The sequence below is a fragment of the Cadophora gregata genome, assembly GCF_030347475.1.
Source record: "Cadophora gregata isolate MNR1 chromosome Unknown scaffold_13, whole genome shotgun sequence".
Lineage (NCBI taxonomy): Eukaryota > Fungi > Ascomycota > Leotiomycetes > Helotiales > Ploettnerulaceae > Cadophora > Cadophora gregata.
In genome coordinates, this window is record NW_026695936.1 from 402,477 (window position 1) to 429,037 (window position 26,561).

Consider the following 26,561-nt stretch of genomic DNA (forward strand, 5'->3'; position numbering starts at 1 on the left):
TAGTTCCATAGTCAGAGAGCTCTGGCTCGAAAGGTACTCAGATCAACGAGTGCTCAGATGATTCTAACGACGAACTGGTTCACTCCCTTCACTTTTTCATACGGAAGTCCGCTCTTATGCGCATCCCTAGCAAACTCCTCCACCGTTCTATTGAAGATTTTGCGTGTTCTCGATAGAAAGACTGATGCCTTAAATGTTCCACATCTCGTGAATTCTCTTAGGCACCGCCCAGTCGGTAGTAGAATAAGGCCATGGTGTGTAAACGCACGTTTCGGTATTGCACTATTCAGAAGTTTCCTAATCCTCGTCGGGTCCAAAATCTCAAGCAGTACCAAAAAGAAGGTATACGTGATGGTGGCTTCGTAAGATGTGTCATAATAAGTGGCAACCTCGTCTCGCAGTTTGACGCTTGGAACCAAGGTTCCACGTATGCTGATATGACCAGAAAACACCTGCCTAAAGACATCTCCACTTGTCTTCGTCGTTGCTTCAAGTATTGTAGCTCTTAATTTGTACTCAGGGCAGCTCATGAGTTCGAAGCCCACCCCATCTTTTAACGCAGCCCAAGACCAACTCGGAGCTACATAAGTCAGAGTCCGGGTTCCCAGATCCATCGCAACTGTTGTGTTCCCTGTATTTCGAACTTGCCACAAGAGTCCGCGGTGAAGGTCATTTGACCATATTCCAGCGAGATATTTGCCATTGACTTCCCGCCCGTGAAACTTTGCCATATCCGATAATGCAACCAGTCTATCTCCCTCTTATGTCAAGAAAGTTCTTAAGTAAATTTCTAATGCTTGATTCCAGTAATAGAATCCGATTTCGGTGTAGAAAGCAGTTTTCAAAGACCGGTCCAGATTGGTCGCTCTTCCGATCCCACAAGGCCAGGTTTCTGACAGAGTTCCCTGGTGGCAACACCAAAAGAGCTGATTTGATCCGAGATACAAAGTTCGAGTAGCTAATGCTCGCTCTTGAACCACCCAACCCCGTGTTTGCAACTTCGACGCTTCGATTTCTACGCTTTCAATACCGGCCAAATGTACCCGATAGACCTGTTTCGTTGAGAGAGGATCCTCATCAAAGATGCTTTTAGTCGTTTTCCTCAGCAAAGGTTTCATAAGCAATGGATTTCGATTCGACATTGGCGTCCTGCAGCCATCTGCTGCCCCGGAGGCTGCGATACAAACCTTCCCGTTGATATAGATTTTCCCCATTGTGGAAGACTCCCGAACCCAATCTTCCTTCGAATCTTGCAGAATACAAAGCGAGTCAATCCAAATGAAGTTGAGTAACAATTTGCGGCACATGGCAATTGCTTGTTGAAAAGTTTTGGAGAGCGTCTCCACCGATATGCCGTTTAAGAATGATTTGATGTTCCCTGTTAAAAGTCTGAGTTGGTCATCTGCCTCCCATCGATGACTGAGAGTGGCATATTCCAACGAGTCACCAGGCTCTGTACAATATAACTTGACCCTGTGCGAAACGGCGATATCGCGGATATCTAGAAGGCGCGTCGGGAGCCAGCTTGACCTTGGTAGGCCCAACGAAGTGAAGCACTTTTCATGCCGGTTAATACAATGCGAGAGCCAAGAATAGGGTTCTTCATCCGAGCCTCCACCGAGACCTGATGAGTCCATCAAATCCGATTTGCGTGCAAGCTTTGCCAAACTTCGTTGTAACGCTGTCTCTATAACAGAATTAGAGAGATCATGGTGTACGGAGAGGTCCACAGACCTGGGGAGAGGAAAATAGTAACATCCATCACGGCCGTAGGCTCCGAGCAATTTTCTGGTGTCTGAACCCAACGCTGCAACCCCAAATGCATATTACCATTCTGGATCTTTGCCACTGTGTCTGGTACATAGAGCTTCGCAGCTATTGACCGTTCATGCTCCAAAACTACGTAAACTATATGCTTTGACACGGTTTTGAAGTCCGTGGCATAGAGTAGAAGTCCGAGCTCTACAGTTTCGAACATGTAACATAGCTCTGCTACTGGGTCCAAGGGATTATTCTCTTCGAGCTCAGCAGCGACTGCGAAGAACTTTCTATGCACATCCCAAATGAGAACACACAGATGGCAACCACTCAACATCGAAAACTTGAGAGACAAGATGCTCGGACTGTGGACTATTAAGGCTGAGATTGGGACCTCGCGTGGAACAAACGATTTGTGTACTTTGTGATGGACAGAGAATATTCCTTCGCATTTACTGCATAGCTTCGAGGTGATCGATTGTGATTCTAATTCTGACGACATCGGATGAGCGGCTATTACGAAGCGTGGCTGAGTCGTCTGAAATCGAAATCTAGACGAGGCTGGGAGGCTGGGAGGCAGAAAGGAGATTGAGATGAGGATGTGGCGTTGACTCAGCAGGCTGACAGCATGTGATCAACACATGATGTGACCTTCCCAATTGCTGATGAAGGACAACATTTGCGAGCCTCTGTCGTCATCCTCTCTACAATTTTTCCATCTAATTTTCATTTCCAAGCTGGAGCACTCTCTTAAAAGTTTTCAAGAGCGCACCCGCAGCCACCATGCGAGTGTACCTCACCCCTCCCAACTCTCCCACTTCCATCCATTGTCTCTCACTCCTCCCTCTTCAACATCCTCACGCCCAAGTCATAGCTACCCTCCACCTGGCTAACGATACTCAACACCATAAGCCCTAGGCATCCAGCTTTTCTTCTTGTATGATTCGTTGTATCATACACTGGTCGGCCTGCTTCATCAGGGGTTTGCTCCCGGAAAGTGACCGCAGACTTCGAGCCTGCGATTTGTGGTGCATTTTCCATCCCGAGTCGAAGAAATGAATGCTTTACCTGTCTCATGAGGACTTGAATATCACCCTTGCATTACTTTTGACTATCGGCTAGGATATCTGAAGGTTTTGTGGTGGCTCAGGACCCTTCTTAGCCCGTCCGCTCTTGAAAATTCTATTATCGAGTATCAGCTTGCTTAGAAGGTGACGAATTCAGAAAGAAACGTATTTTATAGGAAGATACACGTATAATTACCGGAGATAGGAGCTAAACCTCTGGAACGGATCTGGAACAGATCTTTGTTGAAAGAAATTGTTGACTTTTGGAGTTGAAAGACTCCGCAGCGGAGAAATTCAGGGCTCGACGCTCTCCTTTAGCCTCCCCAAACCCGAAGCGACTCCGTCTCGTTTGCTACCTTGAGAACAAATATCAGTACCACCATTATTATCGTAGGAGTTTTTTAGACTGAAAATCCTCTCGATGAGACCACCACCTACCTGGGATCAGATGCTTGTGGCTTTCAAATCCAAGTCACGATCCACTTTTCTCTGTAACCGCATTCTTTATGGGACGTACTCATGCTGGGTATATCGATTTCAAAGTGTTTTGATTTGAACTTAAACAGGCAGTCTATATATATTATCAAACTGCCATTTATCCCCTCCAAAAAATCATGAACATCTGTACTGCTAGTAGATATTCCCGTTATTTACTCGCTTCAACCCAAGCTACGCCACACTTGAACCTCGGCAGTTTTAAACGAGCTGACACCATCTCACATCAACTCTCCAAATCTGGTTCATGTCAACTCATCTTAACAATATTTGCTCGCGAGAAGATCTCTGCATCTACACTACTCATACTCTTTCACCAACATGCCCTCTAACCCCTCTTTCACGATCCTCATAATCGGCGGAGGAGTCGCAGGCCTTGCTGCATCCATCGGCCTCCGCCGTAAGGGACACAGAGTCACAGTCTTAGAAAGCACATCGACACTCCAGACGCTAGGCGGTAGTCTTTTGATCCCGCCAAATGCTGCTCGTGTATTAAGCCATTATGGGCTGTGGGAGAAGTTTAAGGAAGCGGAGACGATTCCGAAGGGTAACACGACGTATAGGTATGAAGATGGGAGTGTGCTGGAGGAGGTCGACTATGGTGCTATGGAGGGAGCGTTTGGATTCCCGTGAGTGATGGTTTTTCTCGTGATGTTCTTTGTGCTCAAGTGGAAGGGAACTTTGTATTGTTTTTGCGATGTCCAGAATTTTAGCTGACTGTATTGTAGTGTGATGGCAATTCCCCGCGCAAGATACCAAAAACTTCTCTACGACGCAGCTATCGAGCTAGGGGTCCAAGTCCGCCTCTCAAGCCGTGTGAAAAGCCTTGATGAAAATGTTCCATCAGTGAGATTGACTACCGGAGACGTCATCAAAGGGGATATCATCATCGGCGCAGATGGTTCGTTTCTCTCTTTTCCAACCCACAAACAAAATCAATAACTTACAGCCAAAACCAGGAATCAAATCCACAGTAAGAAGTACTATACTACGAGACGATGATGTACAACCCATTCCAGAAAGCATAGCATATCAATGCACCATCTCCAGAGCCGACATGATGAGTGACCCCTTGACGGCACCTCTGATGGAAGAAGGTTCAATCCACAGTTCGTCACCCCCTCACTTGGCACGTGTGTATATCTGATATTGACAACTCCAACCCCAGGCTGGTACGCTCCCTCCCGACAAATAATAAGCGGCTCCGACACATCCTCCTCATTCTACCGCCTGACCCTAATCTTCTACCCCTCCTCCTCTCCTCTCACCTCCTCCTCAGACGATATCCTCGCCGCCAACTCCGCATCTTCCTACCGTCTCGGCTCCACCACGTACCTCCGCGACCTCGTCAGCGATTTCGAACCTCGTGTGAAGAAAACCATAGAGCTAGTGAAGCCCGAAGATTGCTTTCTTTGGAACATCGCGCATCTGCCGAAATTGAAGAGTTGGGTTGGTGAAAGCGGGAGGATGGTACTTCTAGGTGATGCTGCGCATGCTATGGTCCCGCATTTAGGCGCTGTACGTCTTGTTCTCTCTCTTCGTCTATTCCCTCATACTCTCCTTATGTTCCCCTTTCAAACCGCATACTCGAATCACTGTATACTCACACCCCACAACCCACCAGGGCGCGGCAACAGCCGTCGAAGACGGCGGCGTCCTCGCCGAATGCCTTTCCCACCCATATGTACACTCCGTATCAGACATCCCTCGCGCTCTTCGAAAATACGAGACCCTCCGCCGGCCAAGAGCAGAGCGTATCCAGGCCGCTGCTCTGGTTACAGGGCAGTATAAAGTCATACCTGATGGTCCGGCTCAGCGAAAGAGAGATGAGAAGATAGCGCAGAGGATGAATAGAGGGAATCCAAAATATGAGTATTGGAAAGCGGGCGGCGGGTTGGAGTGGTTTTATGGGTATGATTTCTTGATGGAGGTGAGTTTGTTTACCCTTGAGGGATGTGGAAGGGGATTTGGGGGCTAGAATAACCTTGGCAGGGTTTGATGCTGACGGTCTGCAGTCGACGTCGACGAAGGCGCTGAGCGATCTTTCATCTACAGTGGAACAGCAAGGGAAGAAGGATCACAAATTGTGATCTATGAAGATCTAGAGCTCTGGTTGGTACATAAGCTTAGAGTTAGGTTCAGCTAGGTTCACCCAAAGGTAATGAATCCCCAGATCCCCGAGGCCATGAAAAGACATATTATACGAACAGTCTACCCATTTGCCTAAAGGCTTTGACAAGGCAGTGAGTGGCCGGTCATTGCCGGTGTGGATGGATATGGAGAATGAGAGTCAGATTCAGAGTTATAATGATTTTTGCAGATGTATGTAGATTGTTTGTTGTGGGGATCTTCTCCACTGTGCTAGTTATGGCAGCAGGTTGAGAAGCAGTATATGAACCTATGCTATATCAAACGCTATCTATTATGGCTCCGTATTTCTATATTATAATCAAGTAGATCTATACAGACTAAATAGCACACCCCGACAGGCTCATTCAACTCCTGAAGAATATTGTGCTTCACTTTCTACTGAACTCGCCCATCCAGTGACAGCTTTACCGCCTGGGATCCCACTCCGCATCGACACTCTCTAACAGCCCACCACCAAGCACATCCTCCAAGGCAACCAACTTAAAACTCGCCTCTTCCGCTGTGCCTCCACCAGCCAACTCATTTGCATCATCATGCACCACAATCAACCCCTTCGGAAACATCCCATTCAACCTATTCCCCACAGCCGCAATCCCATCCGTATTAGTCACCCTATCAAATTTCCCATCCTTCGAATCCGCAATCGAGAACGTCACCACGAACTTATGCGGCGGTGCACGTTCATACACATTATAAGCCGAAACGCCCTGACAACTCACGAGGATGAAGCCTTGCGAGGGGGTTTTGCCGGGAATGAGCGTCACACCTTCGACGTCGGCGTAGAGATCGCCGGGTTGGTGGTCGGGGTATGTGGCTACGGATGCGACTTTGTAGCCTACTGGATTGGAGGTGGTGGGTTCGGCGTCATAGCGCCAGAGACCGGTGGGTTCTTCGCCGATGAAGATGTACCCATTTGCTTCGTCTGTGACGCAGCCTTCGACTTGGCCGCCTGAGCCGGCGGAGAATTGGCGGACGAGAGTTGTGGTGAGAGTGCCGTTTGGGAGGGAGGTTAGGCTGTATTGCAGGTAGAGGGCTGTTTTGCTGTTGACGAAGAGGTATTGTGTACCTGTGAGGGGGGAGCGGTAGGAGCAGGAGCCGTAAACGTCGTAATCTGGGATCTGAGTTGGGGTGTTAGTGGGACGTTCGTCCTAATGAAGCGGGTGAAGTGGATAAACTTACGACTGATTGGATACCTCCATCAATATTCGACAAAGTCCCATTGGCACTCATCTCAAACAAACAAAGCGTATTATCCTCTCTACACGCCGCAAAAGCAAGATCCACAGTCTTTCCACCAGCAAGCGTGAAGTTGTAAATCATATCCACATTATTCGGTTCACCAGCCGGAAGTGTCTGGAGCAATTTCCCACTCAGGTCAAATACTCCAAGACCAGCACCCTCTTCCGACTTCGTCGTCGTGACAATTCTCGACTGGTCAGGTGAGATGGGAGATATCCAGATCGCGGGATCATCTCCATCACCTCCGTTAGCATCAGTTTCGAGTTTTGGCTCAACGAGGAGAAAGGAGCAGTACAAGCCACCCCATCCAGCTTCGCATTCACAATCGTTCGCTCCCATACATGAGCCAAGACCGGAACAGTTGTCTGTACAGGTGAAGGATTGGCATAAGGGACCTGTGAATCCGGCAAAGCAGGAACAGGTTGTTCCCGATCGCTTCTTTGTGCAGAAACCGCTCGAGTTGCAGTCATTGCAGATTGTGTCCAAGCAATCTTTACATGTGGCTCTTGGGTCATAGGCCGTGTTTGCTTCTATCTTCAGAGATTTCAGAGCAGACTCCAGAGAGCTCACGCCAAAAGCCTTTCCATCTTCATCCTCAATGGCGCATGTCAGAGCCCCAGCAGGATATTCTGCAGTCTTCGTTTGTAAAACTGCTAGGCCTTGGACCTCAATATCTTCTGCTCCTGTAAGTTGCATGGTGCCGACAAGACGGAACCGTCCAGTATAGACAGCGATGAGATCCTTCTGCGCAACGAAGAGGTAGTCAGATGACTTTCCGGCGTAGACGACCAGTCCAGTCACATCGTCAGCTGCTTCGAAGAATGTCTCGATTGCTGGAGCTGACGACACTTCCTCAGTTTTAAATCCATAAACGGATTTGCTATCATCGCCGCTAAAGTACACTCTGCCATTGTACGAAGAAACCGCGCAAGATGAAGCTTCGACTGGCAAGTTGAAAGTTTGGATCTATTGCACAAGTCAATACAATCTCCATTTCAAAAGCTCCGAGACTCACCTCGACAATCTCAAACTTCTCATCCTTCCGAATAAGATACTGCACAACCTGTTTCTTCCCAAAAAGATAGAAGTACTGCTCCCCACTCTTGCTGCTCTTCCACGTACACAAAGCGGACCAATCGCCCACGGCCATCTTCCTCGCCTCTTCAATCTCGTCGAAGCCAGCACCATTGATATCAAAGACCTGGAGTGCATTATTTGGCTGGGAGATTGTGATAATTAGATCCTTGCCGCCGATTGCGTAGACTGTGGTCACGAGTTTTGAGCGACCAGTTGTCTTTGAGGAGATTGACTGAATAGGGGCTGTTGAGAGGTTCAAGAGGGAGAAGATGTGAAATCCTCCTGTTGAGGCCGAGCCATCGTTTCCGATAAGGAGAGGGTTAGAGGGAGAGGCGTAAACTGCTGTATTGTCGGATTCCGTGGGCACTGTTTTGGCGGCGATGGGGAAGGGGATCAGCTTGTCTGTTGCTAATGAGCCTGGAATGATCGTCTGTAAGACACCCCAGACCAAAGCCAAATCCCGAATGAATAACGGATACTTCATCTTGAGAATTGACAGCTGCACACAGCAACTCGGCAGATGCTCAGGTTGAATTCGAGGTCTCAACCATGTTCATATACCCACCCGTCTTCGCCACAGAAGATTCCCATCTTTTCGAAGGTTTGTTCTGCGGAGAACGCTGCAGCGATCAACTCCAGGATGCTGTGAAGTCGTGCGAGCAGTTGATAATGTCATTGGAGGAAAGTCTTGAGAGGAAGCGGAGGACCTGCTGTTCCTGTCGGGTGCCAAGGGGCTTGTGAAGCCTACCAGCTTGGCGCATTTTAGCATCCCACGTGGGGCTCCAGTGCTTGTGAGGGAGCCTGAAAAGCTTGGATGGCTCGCTAAAGGATCGGTGAGCATCAACAAACGAGAAAACATCCTCATTACAAGAGACTTTTCAAGTAAAGATAAAATGAAAGGCTGGATATAGACACGATATTCACATTTATGAGAGATTTGGCTGAGAGGATCAATAGTCAAGGAAGCCATCGCATGATGTCACATCATCTGCAATTACTGCTCGCTCCAATGCTCAGGGCTCAGCATTGAAATGAGCAGTCCCAAATCCAGTACTCAAAACTCCCAAACTCCCAAAGCAGGTCAGATACGAATCACTGAGTCCAGCAGTTATCACCCTTAGCATCTCTCCTGGAAGACACAAACATTATAGTTCTCCGTATCCCAAGCCTGTCCACCAACCAAATCGATACCATGTGGATCAGGGCGATATCTGCAGTTCTCGCGGATATCCTCCGCAAACGAGGCGATCCATGTGCATGAAAAGCTTCGCTCGTAATCATTCTATACATTGGCACAGCATCAGCAAGCTGGATTATTCAAAAGTGTGATGAAGCTAGAGGATGGAGGGAAGCAAGGAAGGGAATTAACGAGGATGCTTACATTATTGCAAAGCCGAATACCAGAATTATACGAGCAAGAAACACGCGAACATTTATGCGCTCCAACCCCACACGAAGCTGTGACTTTCTGGAGATAATCAATTCCATTGATGATAGCCCAGTCCTTTGCGGGATACCAGTTCTGGCCAGAGACGGGGATGCAGTTCAAATCTGATTTGGTTCTCTGGTTCTCTAGTCAGTATCACTTTCTCGCTCTATCTCTTCTTATGTAAACACCACATCGAAAAGCCAGGGTCGATAGCGGACGGACGGACGGACGGACGGATGGATGGGGAAGAGCAACTTACCTTCTCAATGGTCTTCATGTTAGGTGTAGCGAGAGCGAGTTCGGTGAAATTGATATTGGGATGCTCGATGGCTAGTTGGGCGAAGATCTGCTCGATGGTGCCGGTGTGGTTGATTGCGATGTTGTCGGCGAAGGTACCGGTCATGCGGAGGTCGCCCTCGGTGTAGCCTTCGGGGAGGCTGGCGTGTGGCGTGAGATCAACGTTACCTGCATCGAGGTCCGAAGGGGTTGCGGAGACGAGGGTGATGAGGAGGAGGAGGAGAGTTGCTGTGAAGAAATGGGAAGTTTGGGAGATTGAGGCGAGGAGCTTCATGTTAAGTGTGTGCAGATTGTGAAAGCTAGAGTGTGGTTTTTTGTTGTGTGTGAGGAGAGGGAGCGTTTGTGTCGAGAGGAGTTGAGAGGGGTATATAAAGCTCGGGAGCAAAGTCGCGAATTCTTGCCTCGGGTGCTTGAGATGAGATGAGATGAGATTCACTCGAGTCACATCGTAGCTCACTTGCAATCAGGTTATATTATGTACTTGTCGTTGAAGACACACAGATCACCACAAGTTCGACAGCTTCCCAAAGAGGTCTAAGAAGTTAAAATTACGGCAGTCGTCAGCTTAAATTTAGCAGTGAATGGGATGAAAGAGCAGCACAAAAGCAAATAGCAGGGTTCGCTCCATCGTCAGCTTGATGAACTGTAAGCGAGGTAGCATTATATTTAATGTGGTAACACCAACACTCCTCGACTTCGTCCCAAGACCGGACGAGAGCAACTTGTGCTTATGGAAAAAGTAAACTTCGGAACTTGTACCTAGTATTGACATGATGACTGTAACCCCGCTTTCGTGCACCCCTCGTAAGTTCTCATCGGTCATTGGAATGATTCAATTCATCTAATAGTTGGTAAGATCTCACCTGCACACGAGACGATCGCACCGATTCGCAGGTTGTTAGTCGGAATGCTGGTTGCATGTCATAGTTTCTTTGAACCTTTGCCAACATGAGAGTCGACAACCTCCGGACGAGGGGCACATCCCGATACAGTATATATCACAAGTCATCCGAGCTTGAAAGTCGTCAGAACCTCAAACAACATTCAACTTTAAAGTCGAACCTCATAGAGAGGATCACTTAATTTTAGCCCTTCACAAGCCCTTCAAGCAATCATGCAGCTTCACAAGATTCTTTGGTTGGCGGTCTTACCAGTTCTAGCCAATGCATTTCCATCCAACGGCGGACCAGGTCTCAGCAAACGACAAACTGTCACTTGCACTTTCTCCATCACGGCTAGCAATGGAGACACCTGCAGCAGCATCGCAACTGCTTGGGGCCTCACAGTCGCTGACTTTACTGCGTTGAATCCGGGCATCAATTGTGCCAAACTGGTAGTTAACAACCAGTATTGCGTCCTTGGCGAGATAACGGCAACGCCTACAACGACTAGCAGGTAAATAGCTTATTGGACCAACCTTGACATTCCCTCCTTAAAAATGTTCAAGATATGTAGACTGACTCTGAGTGTCCGGGGATTTAGCAGCAAGTCGACGTCAGAGTCAACAAGCAGTACTACGCGGACAACCAGTTCTATAACTACCTCCCAAGCCCCAACACCGGCGCCTCATATGCCAACACAGGATGGAATTTCGGCACAGTGTACGTAATCAAGCCCAGTGTCCATTAAGTAGCGGGGAAGAATTGTATGACTGACAAAATTGCGTGCTCAGGCAATAATTGGTATCTGGTCAAACCAGGAGACACTTGCGCCGCAGTCGTCTCAAAATACAGTATCACTCTATCCAACTTGTAAGGACTCATTAAAACTTTGAAGGAGATTTCTAATACTCTGTAACAGCTATTTCTGGAATCCAGCTGTAGGCACACGTAAGAAATCCCCAAGCTCTCAGTAACTGAGATCAAGCTAACGTTCTTCCCAGCCTGTCAATCATTGTGGGTAGACTATTACGTGTGCGTAGGCATTCCAGGCTCTACCCCAATCCCAGGCCCGCAGCCACAGATGCCAGGCATAAGCTCGAAATGCAACAAATGGTACCTTATCAAATCAGGTGACACTTGTGTCGCAGTGGAGAGAGCTACCGGCTTGACCTTGGCACAGATCCGTGCCTGGAATCCCCAACTCAACTCTGACTGCACCAATTTGTGGTTGGACTATTATATCTGTACTGGAGTCTCGTCCTAAACAGAGAAGGGAGATCTGTGGCGGACAGGATGTTCAGTCTCGCTGCAAAATAGCCAAGATGGAGCTATTGGTTGTTCTTGCAGAAAGCAGCATAAAAAGGAACCCAATTAGTTATCCAGTATTCCAATTTCCCTACTTTTATAAGCGACATATCATGTAAAGAACTCTCGCTGCCACATACGACCATAGACTGAGGAGAATGGAGCAATTTCTTCACTCTACCATAAGATATCCCCTTGTCATAGGCTTTCGGACTCAATCTCGGCTAGTCACGTGGATCTATTCTACTTCCCAGGTCCCATGAACCAAGCCTCCGGGTTATATTTACCTACTTTCCATAGCCTGACCGGGCGAACAGTACATATCTTATCTTGCGCGCTTGAACTTCTGCACTATTCGCGTGCCGCGAGGAAGAGTCAACCCTCTATAATACCTGAGTACTAGAGTCGAAATAATTTTCTTACGTCGCTCAAAATGTCGACATTCTTTCGTACAACCAATGGGGCTCGGAGATGCTCGTCTCGCCTGACTAGATTCAGCTCAGCCCATACTGCCCGCCAAGCCGCCATTCAAATCTAGATCTACGGGACAGATAGAAACAAAGACGATTGGGGTTTTCCCGCCTCTAGCTAAAAACGCCGAGAATCAATCAGATCCATCGCTATCTAATGATTTTTTGACTACACAAGTAGTCAGTGATCTAGAGTGTGCTTCTTGTCAGGTTCTCGAAGTTCGCTAAGATCTCAGCTCAGCTGCTTGGGCATTTTTGTCTAGCCTCAACTTCCTACCTACCACAGCGACACATCTCGCAAGATAGGTACGGTTTAAGTTGGTTAATTCTACGACTCGCATAACAAGTTATTGCGATTAACAGACTAATCGTGCCAAAAGCACCGGTGCCTTTGGCACGATTATGGCGGTATCATGATCACAAGAGCGCTCGCTATAGAGATGCCTTTATATGGTGTCTGTTAAAGACAGCGTGCCCACCGCTCGACTTGTCTTTCGACAGGTTCCCCTAGGATGATGTTATTTCGAAAAGAATACTGACAATATGCTGCCGCCGATGATGCTGTTGCGATCAGTACTAAGCGCAGTTGTAGCATTTTCGTTGCTCGCTGCTGGCCAATCTCTTAATGAACGCACTGATTTGCCCGAGGGCGGTCATCCTGTACTTCTCCCAGCTTCACATCCTCAACTCAACAGACGAGACTTTGCACACATCGAGCCATCCAACGCAACCTCACTCTTTTTCTTGGAAGATCGAGGGTCTTCAATGAAGAAGAATGTGATTGCAGCGACCGTCACAGCTGCGACGCACTATTCAAATGTGCCTCTCGATCACTCCGACCACGTCGAATCGGTGTCATGCTACAAACACTCTATGACAATCACATTCCGAAACGATTATGCATTTTTCCATGCCCAAGAAAAATGGTCGCATATGAGCAACGCTATGATCTTCATCTCAGCCTCGCCCAGCTGTAGCCATGAGTCTCCCGGACAGCATGGATTTTCCAAATCAGCGCGAATCACGTTCGATCGACCGAACCTCAAGGCCCGCGTGCTCGGACAGCGGAACACCTTCACCGAAGCTGTACGCGATTTCGACATCTCGTTCGGTACATTCGAGCATGAACCAGACAGTCAAGATGCGCTCCTCAAGCGCCAAACAACAAGCGATCCTCGTGCAGGCGTTTATGCGGAACCCTGCAATGCTGTTCGTGTCAACACCGCTCCTTCTGGCAGTAAGTGTGGCAGCAAAGGATGGATGAAGAGTCCTGCTCTGCTGAACCCTCGGCAGATATTCTATGCAAGTCCTTCTGAGATGGCGTGCTCCAGGGATTGTCTCAAAGATGGCAAATGCAAGTCGTTTTCATACAACAAGTGGCTAAAGCTATGCTCCTTATACACCAAGTCACTAGCTGCGCAGGGCTATACCTCTACAAAAATCGGTCTGCAACTTTACTATGACCGCGATTGCTGGGGCTGTCAAGCCAGAGCGGTTATTATATCGAGCTCCACAACATCGCGGTCAACAACGAGAACATTATCTTCAATGAGACCGAGTACTACCTCTTCAAGAACCGGCAACTCGGCAACGACGACGAGGACCTCAGGATCTACATCATCTTCTCGAAGCTCCTCGAGATCCTCCTCAACTATCACGACTTGAAGTTCATCGAGTTCGTTTCAGAGAAGCTCAGCCACTTCAACTTCACGGTCCTCATCATCTTCAAGGAGCCCAGGGACGCGAAGTCCTACTTCACGATCCTCATCACTATCCTCAAGAAGCTTGGGGACACCAAGTCCTGCTTCACGAACCTCGTCATCATCTTCAAGGAGCTCGGGGATGTCAAGTCTTAGTTCAAGATCCGCATTATCCTCGTCAAGAAGTTCAGGGATTTCAAGTCCTGGTTTACGATCCTTACCATTCTCGTCGCCGTCAAGGACGTCGGGGTCATCTAGTTCGACTTCACGGCCTACATCATCGACCACAAGCTCGGGAACGTCAAGATCGTCCTCATCATCGAGCTCTGTAAGAAGTTCAAGTTCCTCTGGTACTTCTTCGACTCCCAGGGTTCCTCCTTCTTCGACACTTATCACCACCACATCTTCTTTGCTAAGTTCGACTTCCACGACCGTTTCTTCCTCTACCGCTTCTTCGCAACCCACGATGTCCTCTAGCACAGCCACGATATCCTCTGCCATTACTCCTGTCAGCACATCGTCAATTATCACGTTCTCTAGGGTACAAACTAGCAGCACACTTACAGCTGAAACGGCGTCCCTTACGACCTCCGATTCTGCCCCAAAATGCGTCCCAACAACGAATAAAATCTCGAACCCAAGCTTCGAAGATGAGGTTTGGTCATACAATGGTCCCACCAACGCGAGAAGTTCCGGCTCATGGACGGCCGACCCTGGACTTAACCCAGCTTTTACTGGCGATGGGGTGACTGCACAAAATGAAGGCGGATCTATTTTCCTGTAAGTGTCCGTAGTAGATTATGAGATGCTGTGATACCACTGACACGATCGATCTTGCAGACATGGGATAATTCCGACTACTAATTCTAGAAATGGGTTCCAGCTTTTTGGAACCGTTCAGAATGTCAAAGGGAAGAATCCGTATCGATTAAGTTTTTATTATGCCCTCGGCGAATCACAATCATTCAAAACCTGTGCAATCACAATCACGTTCGGGGCGGAACAGCAGGGCAAGCCCATCATGCTGGAACCTCGACCGGCAGGACAGTACATCTTGGTAGAGCGAGACGTAATGATGACCCAACACACGTTTGAATACAAAGTTTATCCCTCTGGATTTGTGAGTCTTTGATGTGGCACATATATCTACGTAAATGATTGTTTGCTGACTACCTACATTTCGGAGCACAGGGCTTAGATATATTTTGTGACTCTGATGGACTGACTCAAGTCGATATATTGCTGGACAGCTTTTCACTCTTGGATCCCAATGAATGTGCACCGAAGCCGACATCAACAACGTCGGTGTCACCATTAAACACTAGGACAAGTCCAACCACCACGAATACGAGAGCCCCTAACGATCCCGCGGCCACATGTGCTCAGAAACCAAATTCGTTTCCTCTGGATGCTTCCGGGGCTGAATCTGCCAATTTTAATAATATCAGGAATGAATCGCCAAAGATTATCGACAAGCCATTCATTCCCTGTGGACCAGGCTTCGACGACGAGTTGGATATTGAATATAGCTTCCTCGCTTGGGACCCAAGCATTGCAGGCAATGCCGGCGCTCTTCGAACCTACCTCGGCTTTGGCATCACCGGCGACGTTGAGTACGCATGGTATACCGTTGATGTCGCAGTTGGCAGCCTCGCGTTCACTATGGGCTTAGTACGAGCCTCTACTATACTCACAGGCGTTGTGGCAAGCATCGACAGCGCCTTCAACACAGCTGTGGACAGTATCAACCAAGTCGTCGACATCTTTACGACAATTACTGCATCTATCGGGTTTACGATCCCATTTGACATGACTTCCCTCCTCGCTACGGACTCCCCGTGGGGATCGAATAGCATCCCGCTGTATTCCTCACAGTTGTCGCCTGACGATGCTGGGTTCAGCGCCTCCAAATCCAAACTCGAATCCATCATCAGCACATACTCTCTCGTCACAGAGCCACAGCCACGCCTCAACGTCTGGTGTATCGATTGTGGCGTTAAGGGTTCGTTGAGTGTGTCCGGCTCAGCTAGTGTTTCCGTCCTCAAGGGCCCAACTTCGCTTCGCCTCGAGCTGGGAGGAAGTCTCACTGCCGGAGTATACTTGGGGATCGAAGCATATGTAGAGAAGGAGGCCGAATTCCTGAAAAAGAGAGTGTTTACTGCTGGGCTGCCCGGCTTCACCCTGCCGGGCATCATAACTATCGGACCGTTGATCACGCTGGACGTTGATGGTAAAGCCGGCGTTTCGGCACTTGGCAGGGTTCTAGCAGGGGCAGAAGTCGATTTCCCAGAGATGAAAGTCGTGTTAGATGTCATCGACACGGGTGCTTCTAGAATATCAGGCTTCAAGCCCACGGTCACTACGCGATTTGAGGCAGTTGGCGAGCTCACGATGTCTGCATCGCTCGGCCTCCCGATCGGTGTAGGCGTCGGCATAGACATTCTCAACGGTCAGTTCACTCAAGGTATAGCGGTTGTCTCTCGCCCATATATCGGTGCTGAAGCCCACTGGAATACGCCTACTGCGAACGATGAAGACGGGTGCGATGGGATCGATTGGAGTCTCGGTATCGGCACAGAGTTCGAATTGAACGTCTTTGACCAAACGTTTGGTCTCGGAGAATTTAAAGGTCCTGATCTAGCTTCAGGTTGTCTGGGAAAGACCATTCCGGAGGGAGGAGAGGAGAGCACTCCTATCAAACCCGGCGAACCCGATGCAGTAGCCACTCCTTCTCCGAAATCAAGCGCAATTTATGAGCTCCCACCCGTAGCACAACTCTTAGAAGCCCAAGGAGTCACTGCTACCCCAGCTCTTGTCCCGGGGCAAACCCGTCTTGCAGATGTATCGGGCAAATTCAACCTTGTCGCCAACGACGATGGCAACCTGTACCTCGGCTCTCGCAACCTCCCAGGCGCAGTCTTCCAGAATAACCTCAATCTTGTCTACGGCCCCTCAATGACGCGCTGGTTTGCCTGGCATCCGGACACAATGGGCGCTTACGGCATCTCGCGCTTGCGAGTAGTGGACGCCAGTTCAGCAGTCAAAGGTCAGAATATCGCGATGCTGGCACCGGCGACGATCGGCGGTAGAAACTTGTACATGGCGATGGGAACGGGGTTTGCTCCTGAGCGTCCCGACTTGTTTTACTCGCTTGCGTGGTGTAATTCGAATTCGTATAAGGGGAGTAGAGTGTTTGTCGTAAGAAACTTTGAGGCGGCTATGGAGAAATTGAAGAGTCCTGAGGTGCAGTGGATTGTAACGGGGGCTGAAATATCCCAGTGTGCGCCGTTGATTCTCACACACAACGTTGATCCGTTGGTGAGGGGTTAATGTATATTATTTGGAAGTCTGGGCCATGTCAAGTTTATTTTAAATAAATCCTTGAAATCAAGAACTAAGGAAGGAAGAGAGTCAAGAGAGGACTCAAACTATATACACATGGTAGCTGATAAAGCAGCTACGAAATACTAAACGTGAGTGAGCCCTAGGGCCTCAAAGAAAAAGTAAACAAAGAGGTCCTGCTCGTCACAGTCACCGGAACATAGGACCGAGAATAGAGGTCGTAGGGTTAGTGGACTCTTCTAGATTCTGGACCTTATGTCGTTGTTTTACTCCTTCTGGATTCTAGAGTATTCGTCGTCGTCTTCTATCTTCTAGATTCTGGACCCTTCGCTGTCGGTTTCCCTCTTCTGAGTTCTGGAGTTATCGTCGTCGTCGTCGTCGTCGTCCCCCTTTTGAGTGGCAGACTAGGCTGGCATTTATTAGGTAATGACCTCGCTTTGCATAATGCTAGGATTGTAGCAAGGCTTTTATGCAATTTCTCAGGTAACTCATACCCTTTCAAAAACACATCATGAACAGTTGTTGCTGTGGCACTGCCTCAATCTCAAAATGACATATTGACATTTGAGCACAAAGTATATACTTTGTCCTGGTATCCTACTTTCTTCCTTCCAAAATTTCCTGAACGCCACTGCTATGCCTTGCTCCAAATACCAAAAGCGACCAAGATAAGTCCAGACCGACAGATCACCACCCATCGCCCCACCCGTCGTCTTCCCCTGTCTCTTTCGGCGCTGTATCAATCTTCTTAGCCACTAACGGTTTTGCTTTCGCAGCAGGAACAGATTTCTTTGCTCCGGAGCCAACACTTCCTGTTGTTGCACTTCTGCTTGCAGCGGCAGGCCTCCCGTTGGCAGCTTTGGTCAACCCTTTTGGTAATGGCTTCGCTGTAGGTTTCTTCCCTGATTGCGCCGCGAGCCAACCTGCAAAGTCTGGTTCGCCATCATCATCAAACGGCTTTGCTGCTGGTTGAGGTTTTGGCGTTTCGGATGGTACGTCAAAGAAAGAATCCTCGCCCATATTACCCCATGCATCGTCAGCATCGTTGTCTTCATCTGCTGCAGTTGAATCTTGGAAGTAGTCGTTGGTATTTGAGGATGTGGAGGTTCGTGCTGAGGTCGCGGGTGGAGAGGCCACTGCTTGTCGGTGGAGTGCTGATGCTGATGCTGTTCCAGGAGGTCTTCGTGGCTCAGATGTTGGTGCAGAGGCAGGTCGAGATGGGTTGGCTGCTCCATTAGAAGCTGGTGCCGAGATTTCACCCGCTGCGGAGGAAACCTTATTGGTAAACGAGGAGATCGCCCAACCTGCCCATGAAGCGGCTTCGCTAGGCTGAGGAGTGCTCATACGAGGTGTGGGTGTTGCCGATGTCTCTGTTGTCGGTGGTGGCAGAACTGAATCCGGCATTGTAGCAGCAAACTTCCTGATGCGCTGCATGTAGATATCCATAGTCTTGTTGGCTTGATCACGAACAAGTTTCTCCTTGTCTATGAGAGAGGGACAGAGTGCCGGTAATATGCGGCTGGCACAATCATCTTCACTGAATGAATCTGAGGTTACAGCAAGGGCCATCAAGGCTGCGTTTCGAGCATGGACGAATGGGTCACGGAGCGATCGCGTGAACGCTGCGATCAATACTTTGGCCCTATTACCCACGCCCAGATTCTTGGCAATCTTTCCCAAACAAATTGTGGTATTGGTCCGAATACCAGGTTGCTCATCATTGGATGTCTTCGCAAGATATTTTAAGAGCTCGCCATTGATGGTTCTGTCAGATAGCTTCCCTATGATGGTCAAGACAGCCTTGACTGTCTGCTCTCTTACAACTGGTGCTACATCGGTAAATCCGGTGACCTATTAAAGTATCAGTGTACAATCCTGGAGATTCACAAGCTGTGTCATACCATCTGAGGGAATATTTTGTCATTGACGATCTTTTGCGGCAGCCTGTCAATCATTATGGGAAGGTTATCCAAGAGTGAAACTCGTATAGCTCGATCCGGACTACTGAATAGCCGTACAACAGCTGGTGTAACCTTGGATTCGAATTCGTCGTCTGTGAGTTTCTTGCTGATCTTCATTACTACGCCAAACACCTTCGGCCCACCTCCGCCAAATTCGACGGATTTGAGCAGCTCTGGGAGAATCTTCATTTTGAAATAATCTTCAGGAAAATCATCGGACAGCTCATCAAGATCACTAGAGAATCAGCTTTTGTTCGAACAGTCAGTCCAGGTACTTACTCCAGAAACTCTTCTCGTTCCTCTTCGCTCTTCATTCCGAGATTGTCCACGCCTTCAGTAAGCTTGATCAGAGGTGTGTTGAAGAAACCTCCACTGCGACGTCCTTGCTCCAGAAAAGCCCCTGTACTGACTCTCGCCTTTGGGTTACTGTTCACCAGCCGTCTATAAGTCGAATGCATGCTCGGAGGTATGTTCTTGGTCTGGCCCGCCTGATCTCCTCCCATAAAGTCTCCATTGAATACCTCGAATATTAATGTCCCAAAGTTATAAGCGTCGACGGCAGGTAATGGGTTCTTCTTGATCGTTTCCCATCCAGACTTCGCCAGCTCTGGTGGTGTATATCGTCCAGAGTCTGGGACCAGACTGCCATAGTTCTAGAAACCGTCAGTTCCAGGTTTCAAGGTGGGAGAACATCGCTGGCATACGTATATTATAGCTTCGTCATCTTTCATACTACTCAGAACCTCGAAGCCTCCAACTCTCCATTCTCCACTTTCACTGGTATATATCGATCCGACTCGTAAGGCACCATGAACGGAAGCTGCCTCGTCGTTTATGAACTTAATAGTTTGCTAGAGGACAATCAGTAAGGTCTTTTCCGCGACGGCAAAGACTCGAGCATACCGCAACTCCAAATAGACCCCATTTCAGTGTTTCTGCACTCATGCTCTTCCGCTTGATATGCCACCGCAGAGGGACCAGTCTTTCTGTCGCAATGTATATGTACGTCTCGGTCTATACCAGTATCAGTCGCATAGTCCTTCCAAGATCTCTACGTATACATGCCTCCACCGTGTCCAGCACTTTTATAACTCCGGGATGTCGTAACGTTCGTAGCTTTCTGACAGCATTCTTTGCCATTGGCAGCCGGGACTTGTTCGCAGTCACATCGAAGGAGAATATACTACATGGTGAGCCATCTTCCTGCGAGATACATCAGCATGTGGCTCCAACGCTGGAGTGGGAATTACGCACGCGCTTGGTTCCATTGTAAAGGGTCCATATGCTGGTATCGACGTCGACTTGGTCGCCAAATGTGTAAGGAAATGGAGGGCCTTTTGATATCGCTGAGGCGACGGCAGATTTGAAAAATTCCATGGCAGCAAGCAAGAAATTAGAAAATATGTAGAACAGTAAAGATTGTCTTGCTGCCAGTCTCGTGCCTTTGGCTTTATTCCCAAGCTCCGTCTCCTAATGTGGCTTCGACTGCCGTAACTCTTGGGCTTGTGGCACGTGATAGTGGGGTAGCGCGTCCATCCATTTCGCGACGACATCTTGCTGCTTCTTCCCCATCGCAACACCAACAAGCTTGTCTCTTCATTCTTCGCTTGCTTGTTTACATGTGAATTGTCGGAGTGGGGGAGTATGAAAGCTCTCTTCAATCTTTGCACAGTGTCATCCTGGATGCATTCTGGGCATCCACCCGGCCGCAGCATTGCCAGCATTCGCCGTTGCCCAATTGCTGTGCTGACTGGAGTGTCTGCCTTGCTTGCCCGCTTCACTCCAGAAGCGTGTGAAGCTTAACCTTACATCGGAACACCGAATTGTTGCTCGCTAACTAAAGTATACTTGAACGTCCGCCTCTTCTCGGACCAAAATGGCATCGTCACCTCCACCCTCCAGGCTCACTTTCAAAAAATTGGAATCTCTCTCCTCGAAGGTACGTTAGCCCCTTCTATTGCTGACTTTGCGCGTCTGTGATGAACTTCTGGTAAAAGGTCCGACTGCTTTCATGCTTGTTCTGGTTTTGGTCGAGTTTGTGTTTTTGTACAGTAAGGACGCTCGCTTCTTGCGCTTCCAGGGTTTGCATGGCAGTCCATCAATATTGGCAAGATTTCTCTCACGCAAGTATAGGGAGAGAAATGACATTGTAGGATAGATTCATGTCTTCGGACAATACCACTATCAGGAGTTGCAACTCTTCATGCTCAAGGAAGTGCAACCAAAGGCTGTGGTAGAGAGTGGTTGGGAAGAATTCGCTCAGCACTCCTGGTTCTGCTCGAAGCTAGAAGAGCTGTTGAGTGCGGACGAAATGCGAAGCCGCTTAAGCTGCAGGTTGATGACTAAAACAAACTGAAAAGACCTGAGACGCAATTCTTCCGTCATACATTTTTACGATATCTTCATGCTGCCGATCGCTGACTGCTGTTACTAGAAATCAAATCACAGCTCCGACCATGTTGACGACGCAAGCTCCTTCACCTCAATGTCGTCAAATTTCAATGCGACCGTCTGCAGGGTATGCAAAGGCGCCGAAAGCTTGACTTCTCCCCTCATTACCTGTATCAGATGTAGGAGCAGATATCACATGAGCTGCACGAATCCCAGGTTGATCGACTACAGGTAACAATCCTAAAAATAGCCATATAGTCTTCATTTGCTAACACTATCTAAGAGTGGACTACACATGTGGTAGGTGCACAGAGAAGAGAAAGAAGCCTGCTACTTCAGTAGCCCGTGTTAGGACAGATGGTCCGATCAACAATCAAAGACCGGGGGAGACCCAGCCAGCAACAGACAACCAAAGCAACGGCGAAACAAAAACCATTCTGTGCGAGGCAGCCTGTGGCAAACCTGCTGTGCCTCCCAAGCCGCCAAGCACGAAGCACTTATGCGTTATCTGTGCCGTTATGGAACGATCCCAAGCCGCTCGTAAACTACATCTTTCAAAGCCAACAACAATCTCCAGACCATTCCAAAAGATGAAACTATACCCCTTACATCCAGATGATCGCCCACTCGTCACGAACAAGAGGAAGCGTTCCTTTCCTGGGCAGAGCGCTAGAGTCGAAGGTTCTCGATGGTCAGCAGGATCGAAAGATAATGCTAGTCACGTCAAGAATCCCGTAATCGGACGACGGCTGCGAGTGGCTTCCCATGAAGACTTCAGGGGGCAGCAGGCAAGGGTAAGTCTTGCCCACACGGAGGATCCTTCTACAAAGCCGACTGAGGCTTTGGGAGCGAATCCGAGCTCAGTTGACAGCACAACACAACGTGAATCTCCAGTCGCATCTTCGGAATCGCGCAAGTCGGCTCAAAGGGTAGATCGTAACTTTCTGCCCCTAATAAACTCTCTTGAGAAGAGGTCTGGCTTGTACGAAATGAATGGCGCTGGCGGCAACCCCAATTCTTCAACCTCCACAGTTGAAAAACAGCTTCCACTATTGGAACCGATAATCGCATATCCTGAAAAGTCAAGTCAAGGTTCGCCGATGGCTGGAGCTGGGGCCGATGAAGAGATCCCGGACGCACTCGAACCAAATAGAATTGCTCGAAACAGACGCTTGTTTCCACAGCCTCCCTCTCCAATGTCCGACTCTTCTTCGGAATTATCATCTCCCCAAACCCCAAGCATCAATGACGACATCGTGAATGATTTGACACCTGCTGCTCTTGAGCATGAACTTTTGTCAGGATCATCGAAAGCATCAAGTTCATCCGAGATGATTGATGGATTTGATGAGAGTGAGCTGGACTTTTTCATACAGAAGCAGTCACAACGAGATCCATCCTACGAGCCCGAGCCCAAAGAACTGCTCGAGACACAAAGATGGGGTGCGGTGGATCCACGAATTGTCTGGCCTCAAAGGATGAGTAAAGATCAGAGAGCACAAAAAGTACTCGAGATTGCGGCGAGAGCAAGTAGAAAGCAGTGTTTCGGCAATATCCTACGCCCACAACTTGTACAGGAGAGAATGGAGATGGGATGGGACCTTCACCAATCAAGAGAGAAGCGTGACGATGATGAATACAGGGAAGGAATTCAGAGGCTTGAAGAGCTCTTTGGGGTGCCGGAAGGGATCCTTGGAAATTGTGTGCCGAAGGTTCTTGATGGTCGGCTCGTGATGCAGGAGAGAAAGCGAGAGCCGGAGCCTCGTCGACCTGGACGGCAGAAGAAAGAGGTTCCGCTCGGCGTATTTCCAGTGGTTGGTGGACAATGAAAGGGCTATGAGGGAGGCTCAAGCTGGATTTATTATCATGGAGGTGCTTGGCCATATGGTCCACTGTACGGCATCGATTTATTTCTCCTTTTTTTCTTCATTGCGTATACCCAGTTCTCAACACAATGCATTTATTCAAAGACAACGAGATCAGTTGGTCAATTTCTCCAATGCACAATCATCATCCAAGATCAACGCCCTCTCTCGACCTTAACACACGTCTCTTACCAATTGTAAGATTATCCTTCTATTTCCTTCCCAGCTTTCTCTTGGTCTTTTACACCCACCTCACCCCTTTTCGGCCATCTGTCGTCTCCCGCAGTATTCTGACGTCCGATGAAGAAGTATCCACCGTGGCCTTATCATTTTGGTTTTACTCATCAAACAATTCAAGTTTCCTTTCCACCCCCAAATGGCACCTTTTGTCGGTGCACGCAGAAGTGGAGCAGAACACCCTGATCTAGCTCGAGAAGCGAGGTAATCCCCAGTTTAAGTAAGCGTTCCACAAGAAAAGTATATCCCGATTTGCTCGCTAAGCTCGCTTCCCACCGGGATCCAAAAGGTTAAAAACGTTCCATTTGGGGGTGGAAGGGATAGACTCTACTTCACCCTACTTCTGAACAACTCATTCTTCCAGCTCATTCCTCGTCCCACATCTCCTCCAGTAAGCTCTCCCACCTATCACCTCCCCTCACCGTCACCTCCCCTCACCGTCCCCTTCCCCTTCACCACTCTCCAAAAACTCCATCAGCCTCTCCCGCCTCACCATCTCCTCCCAACTACCCACCCTCCTCAACGCCAACTTCGCCGCTCCCTCAGCAGCCAAAGTAACAGAAGCTGAGCTACCACCAACAATCTTGACGTCTTGACCTAGAGCTTGTCTGACGGGGCGAGTGAGGAGTTGCCCATCGGTGTGGTCGGTGAGGATGACTACTGTGTGGATGGTTTCGGGGTGGGTGGTTTGGTCGTTGGATGTGCGGATTCCTGGGGGTTGTGTTAGGAGCTGGATGGTGTGGTGGTTGAGGAAGGATGAGGAAAGGAAGGGAACGTGGAGGGTAAGGGAATGTACGTACGTCTCAAGGTGACCAGAAACATATGAACAGCCTCCGCAAACTTATCGACGAAATGCTCCTCAACTGCAGCGACATCCTCCCACTTCAGTGTCACCTGGAGATCTCTCCCCGAAGAACTCCACCCATTAAGATTCAACGGCCACTCCTCATGATGTCTATCCATCTCCTCCTCCCTATCCCCATCTCCTCCTTCACCCCCCCTCTTCCCGAAAAACCCTAGCACCTCCCTATCCAACGCATCCTTAATCAACAACCTCCCCCTCGCAACCTCATCCCTCAACCTCTCCTCCCCAGCCCCCCACCTAATCTCCTCCTTCAACACCACCTCCTGCTCCAACACCCGCTGATACAACTTCGTATCTATAATCTGACTCCCATACGGATCAAGCGGGAGGTATTTCTGCAGGAAAACCCCTCTTTCTCCATCCCAGTCTTCATCTCCATATCCTGTGCCATTCCTCATTGCATTTGCGCGAGATGACGCTAATGCACGTCTTGCGGCCAGAGAGCGATCTTCAACTTCGTAAGTGCGTAACGCGGCGTAGAAGCGGCTTTGGTCGATGATGAGGATTTTTTCGGGCCGTTTGGAGGGGAGGTTGAGTGCTAGGCTGGTGGGTTCGGGATTTTTGCTGGGAGAGTTGAGTTTGGTCAGGCCATTGGCGTCCCAGATTGAATTCTTGGCTTTCGATTGAGATTGATATTGTGATCTCATCCATTGAGAGGGAGAAGAATGGGAGGTGGTTTCATCTAATACCTCTCTAACTTGGGCTCCTATTCCAGCGGCAACCGTCCTTGCGATCGTGACGGGGAGACTCTCGATGCCGGCTTCAAGCGCGGATTCGATTACGAGGTCACAGAGTGTTTGGTTGAAGAAATCGGGGACGGAGAAGATGGCGAAGGTGATAGTGGTGTTGGTGTTGAGGTTTGAGGGGTCGGGGTGTGATGCAGCGACGGAAAGTTTGGTTTCGTTCAAGATTGAGATGAACTCATTCTTGACGTCTTGCAAGGTGAGATCTTCGTTGAACCAGGATTTGCTGAATCTTGATCTCACGAATGTGAAGAGAAATGAAAATTTTCCGGATAGCCATGATATCGTGTCCTCGAGAACGGGGTGGGATTTTTTCAGGGCTGTGAATTTGCTGCTGAGTGGGGTGAGGATCGGTGAGAGGTAGGCTTGGGAAGCAGTTTTGAGGGTTTTGAGGGTTTGGCTCTCGCTTTTGTTGATGCCCCAGAGGATTTTGGCTGTTTGTTTGGCTTGGTAGTCTTCTAGTCTGAGGCGGAAGATGGTGTGGTGGTAGGTGGGTGGGGAGAGCCAGGAGATGGTGGTTATGTTTTTGGAGGTGTAGGCGTAGGTTGCGACTCTAGATATTTGTCAATTGAGTAACTATAATTGCGAATTGAAATTGAAAAATAAATGAAAGGTTATCTGTATAGTTGATATACAGTTGGTAGTGGGATGGGGTTGGATAGAACGCGTCGAACCTACACCACGTTAGACCCAAAATCGATGCCGATTGGCTGGGGTTTGAGATCACTACTGCAAGTATTGCTCCCAATCGCCGCAACGACGGAGACGGCAGTGATGAGCCATAGGAGAGGTTTAGTGATGAGCATTTGATTTGAGTAGCTCACGAATTCATGGTTGTTGATACTAGAAATGGAGACAGAAATTAGGCATTGAAGAGATCGTTTTGGTTGGAATGCTGTGCCGCATGACGCTTGAATGTGGGGAGGACAGGGGACTGTGGACTGTTGATGTCTAAGCGAACCCCCTTTCGTAGATATGATTCAGAATTCTGTATTCGCAGAAGTATTTTACCATTAATGATGGACGATATGTCGAGTATTGATGTATAATTTAAATAAAATTCATCGACAGCAGAACCACCAACGCTGGGCGGGCGTCGGGCCTTGACCGAATCGGATGATACGATTGAGACTATCCATCTATTGAAACAACATTCCCAGACTCTTTTGTGGGAAGTCCTGATGGTAGTTGTGCATGTAGCTGCTTTCAAATAATCTGTCACTTTGAGGGTTCAGATGAGTTGGAAGGCCCTGAATCCAGCATCTCTGGGAGCAGCCTGTCCGCCGCC

The 26,561-nt window shown here is 48.7% G+C and overlaps 10 protein-coding genes across 12 annotated transcripts; 5 read left to right on the forward strand and 5 right to left on the reverse strand.

Moving 5' to 3' along the window:
- Positions 1-761: 761 nt before the first annotated feature.
- Positions 762-2,260, reverse strand: ONS95_003605 (uncharacterized protein; the record flags this gene model as incomplete). Its single annotated transcript, XM_058496921.1, has 2 exons — positions 762-1,687; positions 1,735-2,260. 2 exons carry the CDS (start codon positions 2,258-2,260, stop codon positions 762-764), a joined length of 1,452 nt encoding a protein of 483 aa, XP_058352863.1.
- Positions 2,261-3,560: 1,300 nt separating this feature from the next.
- On the forward strand, positions 3,561-5,438 carry ONS95_003606 (uncharacterized protein). 2 transcript variants are annotated; one of them, XM_058496922.1, is made up of 6 exons: positions 3,561-3,949; positions 4,049-4,221; positions 4,280-4,429; positions 4,489-4,838; positions 4,945-5,250; positions 5,336-5,438. In XM_058496922.1, the coding sequence occupies exons 1-6, from the start codon at positions 3,642-3,644 to the stop codon at positions 5,408-5,410; spliced, it is 1,362 nt and encodes a 453-aa protein (XP_058352864.1). In that variant the 5' UTR covers positions 3,561-3,641; the 3' UTR covers positions 5,411-5,438. The 2 variants fall into 2 exon arrangements, with proteins under 2 accessions (XP_058352864.1, XP_058352865.1); XM_058496923.1 differs by having other exon boundaries at positions 4,489-5,250.
- Positions 5,439-8,450, reverse strand: ONS95_003607 (uncharacterized protein). 2 transcript variants are annotated; one of them, XM_058496924.1, is made up of 3 exons: positions 7,726-8,450; positions 6,651-7,676; positions 5,439-6,589 (listed from the first exon to the last, which is right to left on the reverse strand). In XM_058496924.1, the coding sequence occupies exons 1-3, from the start codon at positions 8,269-8,271 to the stop codon at positions 5,876-5,878; spliced, it is 2,286 nt and encodes a 761-aa protein (XP_058352866.1). In that variant the 5' UTR covers positions 8,272-8,450; the 3' UTR covers positions 5,439-5,875. The 2 variants fall into 2 exon arrangements, with proteins under 2 accessions (XP_058352866.1, XP_058352867.1); XM_058496925.1 differs by having other exon boundaries at positions 5,439-7,676.
- Positions 8,451-8,904: 454 nt separating this feature from the next.
- On the reverse strand, positions 8,905-9,787 carry ONS95_003608 (uncharacterized protein; the record flags this gene model as incomplete). Its single annotated transcript, XM_058496926.1, has 3 exons — positions 8,905-9,069; positions 9,169-9,351; positions 9,476-9,787. 3 exons carry the CDS (start codon positions 9,785-9,787, stop codon positions 8,905-8,907), a joined length of 660 nt encoding a protein of 219 aa, XP_058352868.1.
- An 840-nt stretch (positions 9,788-10,627) lies between these two features.
- On the forward strand, positions 10,628-11,775 carry ONS95_003609 (uncharacterized protein; the record flags this gene model as incomplete). The annotated part of the gene is made up of 5 exons (XM_058496927.1): positions 10,628-10,908; positions 10,996-11,114; positions 11,186-11,264; positions 11,314-11,342; positions 11,396-11,775. The coding sequence occupies 5 exons, from the start codon at positions 10,628-10,630 to the stop codon at positions 11,656-11,658; spliced, it is 771 nt and encodes a 256-aa protein (XP_058352869.1). The 3' UTR covers positions 11,659-11,775.
- Positions 11,776-12,712: 937 nt separating this feature from the next.
- Positions 12,713-13,834, forward strand: ONS95_003610 (uncharacterized protein; the record flags this gene model as incomplete). Its single annotated transcript, XM_058496928.1, has 1 exon — positions 12,713-13,834. The coding sequence occupies one exon, from the start codon at positions 12,713-12,715 to the stop codon at positions 13,832-13,834; it is 1,122 nt and encodes a 373-aa protein (XP_058352870.1).
- A 177-nt stretch (positions 13,835-14,011) lies between these two features.
- ONS95_003611 (uncharacterized protein) lies at positions 14,012-17,199 on the forward strand (the record flags this gene model as incomplete). The annotated part of the gene is made up of 3 exons (XM_058496929.1): positions 14,012-14,649; positions 14,710-14,989; positions 15,061-17,199. The coding sequence occupies 3 exons, from the start codon at positions 14,012-14,014 to the stop codon at positions 17,197-17,199; spliced, it is 3,057 nt and encodes a 1,018-aa protein (XP_058352871.1).
- Positions 17,200-17,248: 49 nt separating this feature from the next.
- Positions 17,249-20,749, reverse strand: ONS95_003612 (uncharacterized protein). The gene is made up of 7 exons (XM_058496930.1): positions 20,427-20,749; positions 20,238-20,375; positions 20,076-20,186; positions 19,877-20,023; positions 19,452-19,825; positions 19,113-19,407; positions 17,249-19,062 (listed from the first exon to the last, which is right to left on the reverse strand). The coding sequence occupies exons 1-7, from the start codon at positions 20,547-20,549 to the stop codon at positions 17,899-17,901; spliced, it is 2,352 nt and encodes a 783-aa protein (XP_058352872.1). The 5' UTR covers positions 20,550-20,749; the 3' UTR covers positions 17,249-17,898.
- ONS95_015025 (uncharacterized protein) lies at positions 20,750-24,004 on the forward strand. The gene is made up of 3 exons (XM_058508708.1): positions 20,750-21,111; positions 21,607-21,794; positions 21,847-24,004. Exons 1-3 carry the CDS (start codon positions 21,049-21,051, stop codon positions 23,390-23,392), a joined length of 1,797 nt encoding a protein of 598 aa, XP_058352873.1. The 5' UTR covers positions 20,750-21,048; the 3' UTR covers positions 23,393-24,004.
- On the reverse strand, positions 24,005-26,156 carry ONS95_003613 (uncharacterized protein). The gene is made up of 3 exons (XM_058496931.1): positions 25,952-26,156; positions 24,466-25,826; positions 24,005-24,376 (listed from the first exon to the last, which is right to left on the reverse strand). The coding sequence occupies exons 1-3, from the start codon at positions 26,077-26,079 to the stop codon at positions 24,090-24,092; spliced, it is 1,776 nt and encodes a 591-aa protein (XP_058352874.1). The 5' UTR covers positions 26,080-26,156; the 3' UTR covers positions 24,005-24,089.
- Positions 26,157-26,561: the final 405 nt, after the last annotated feature.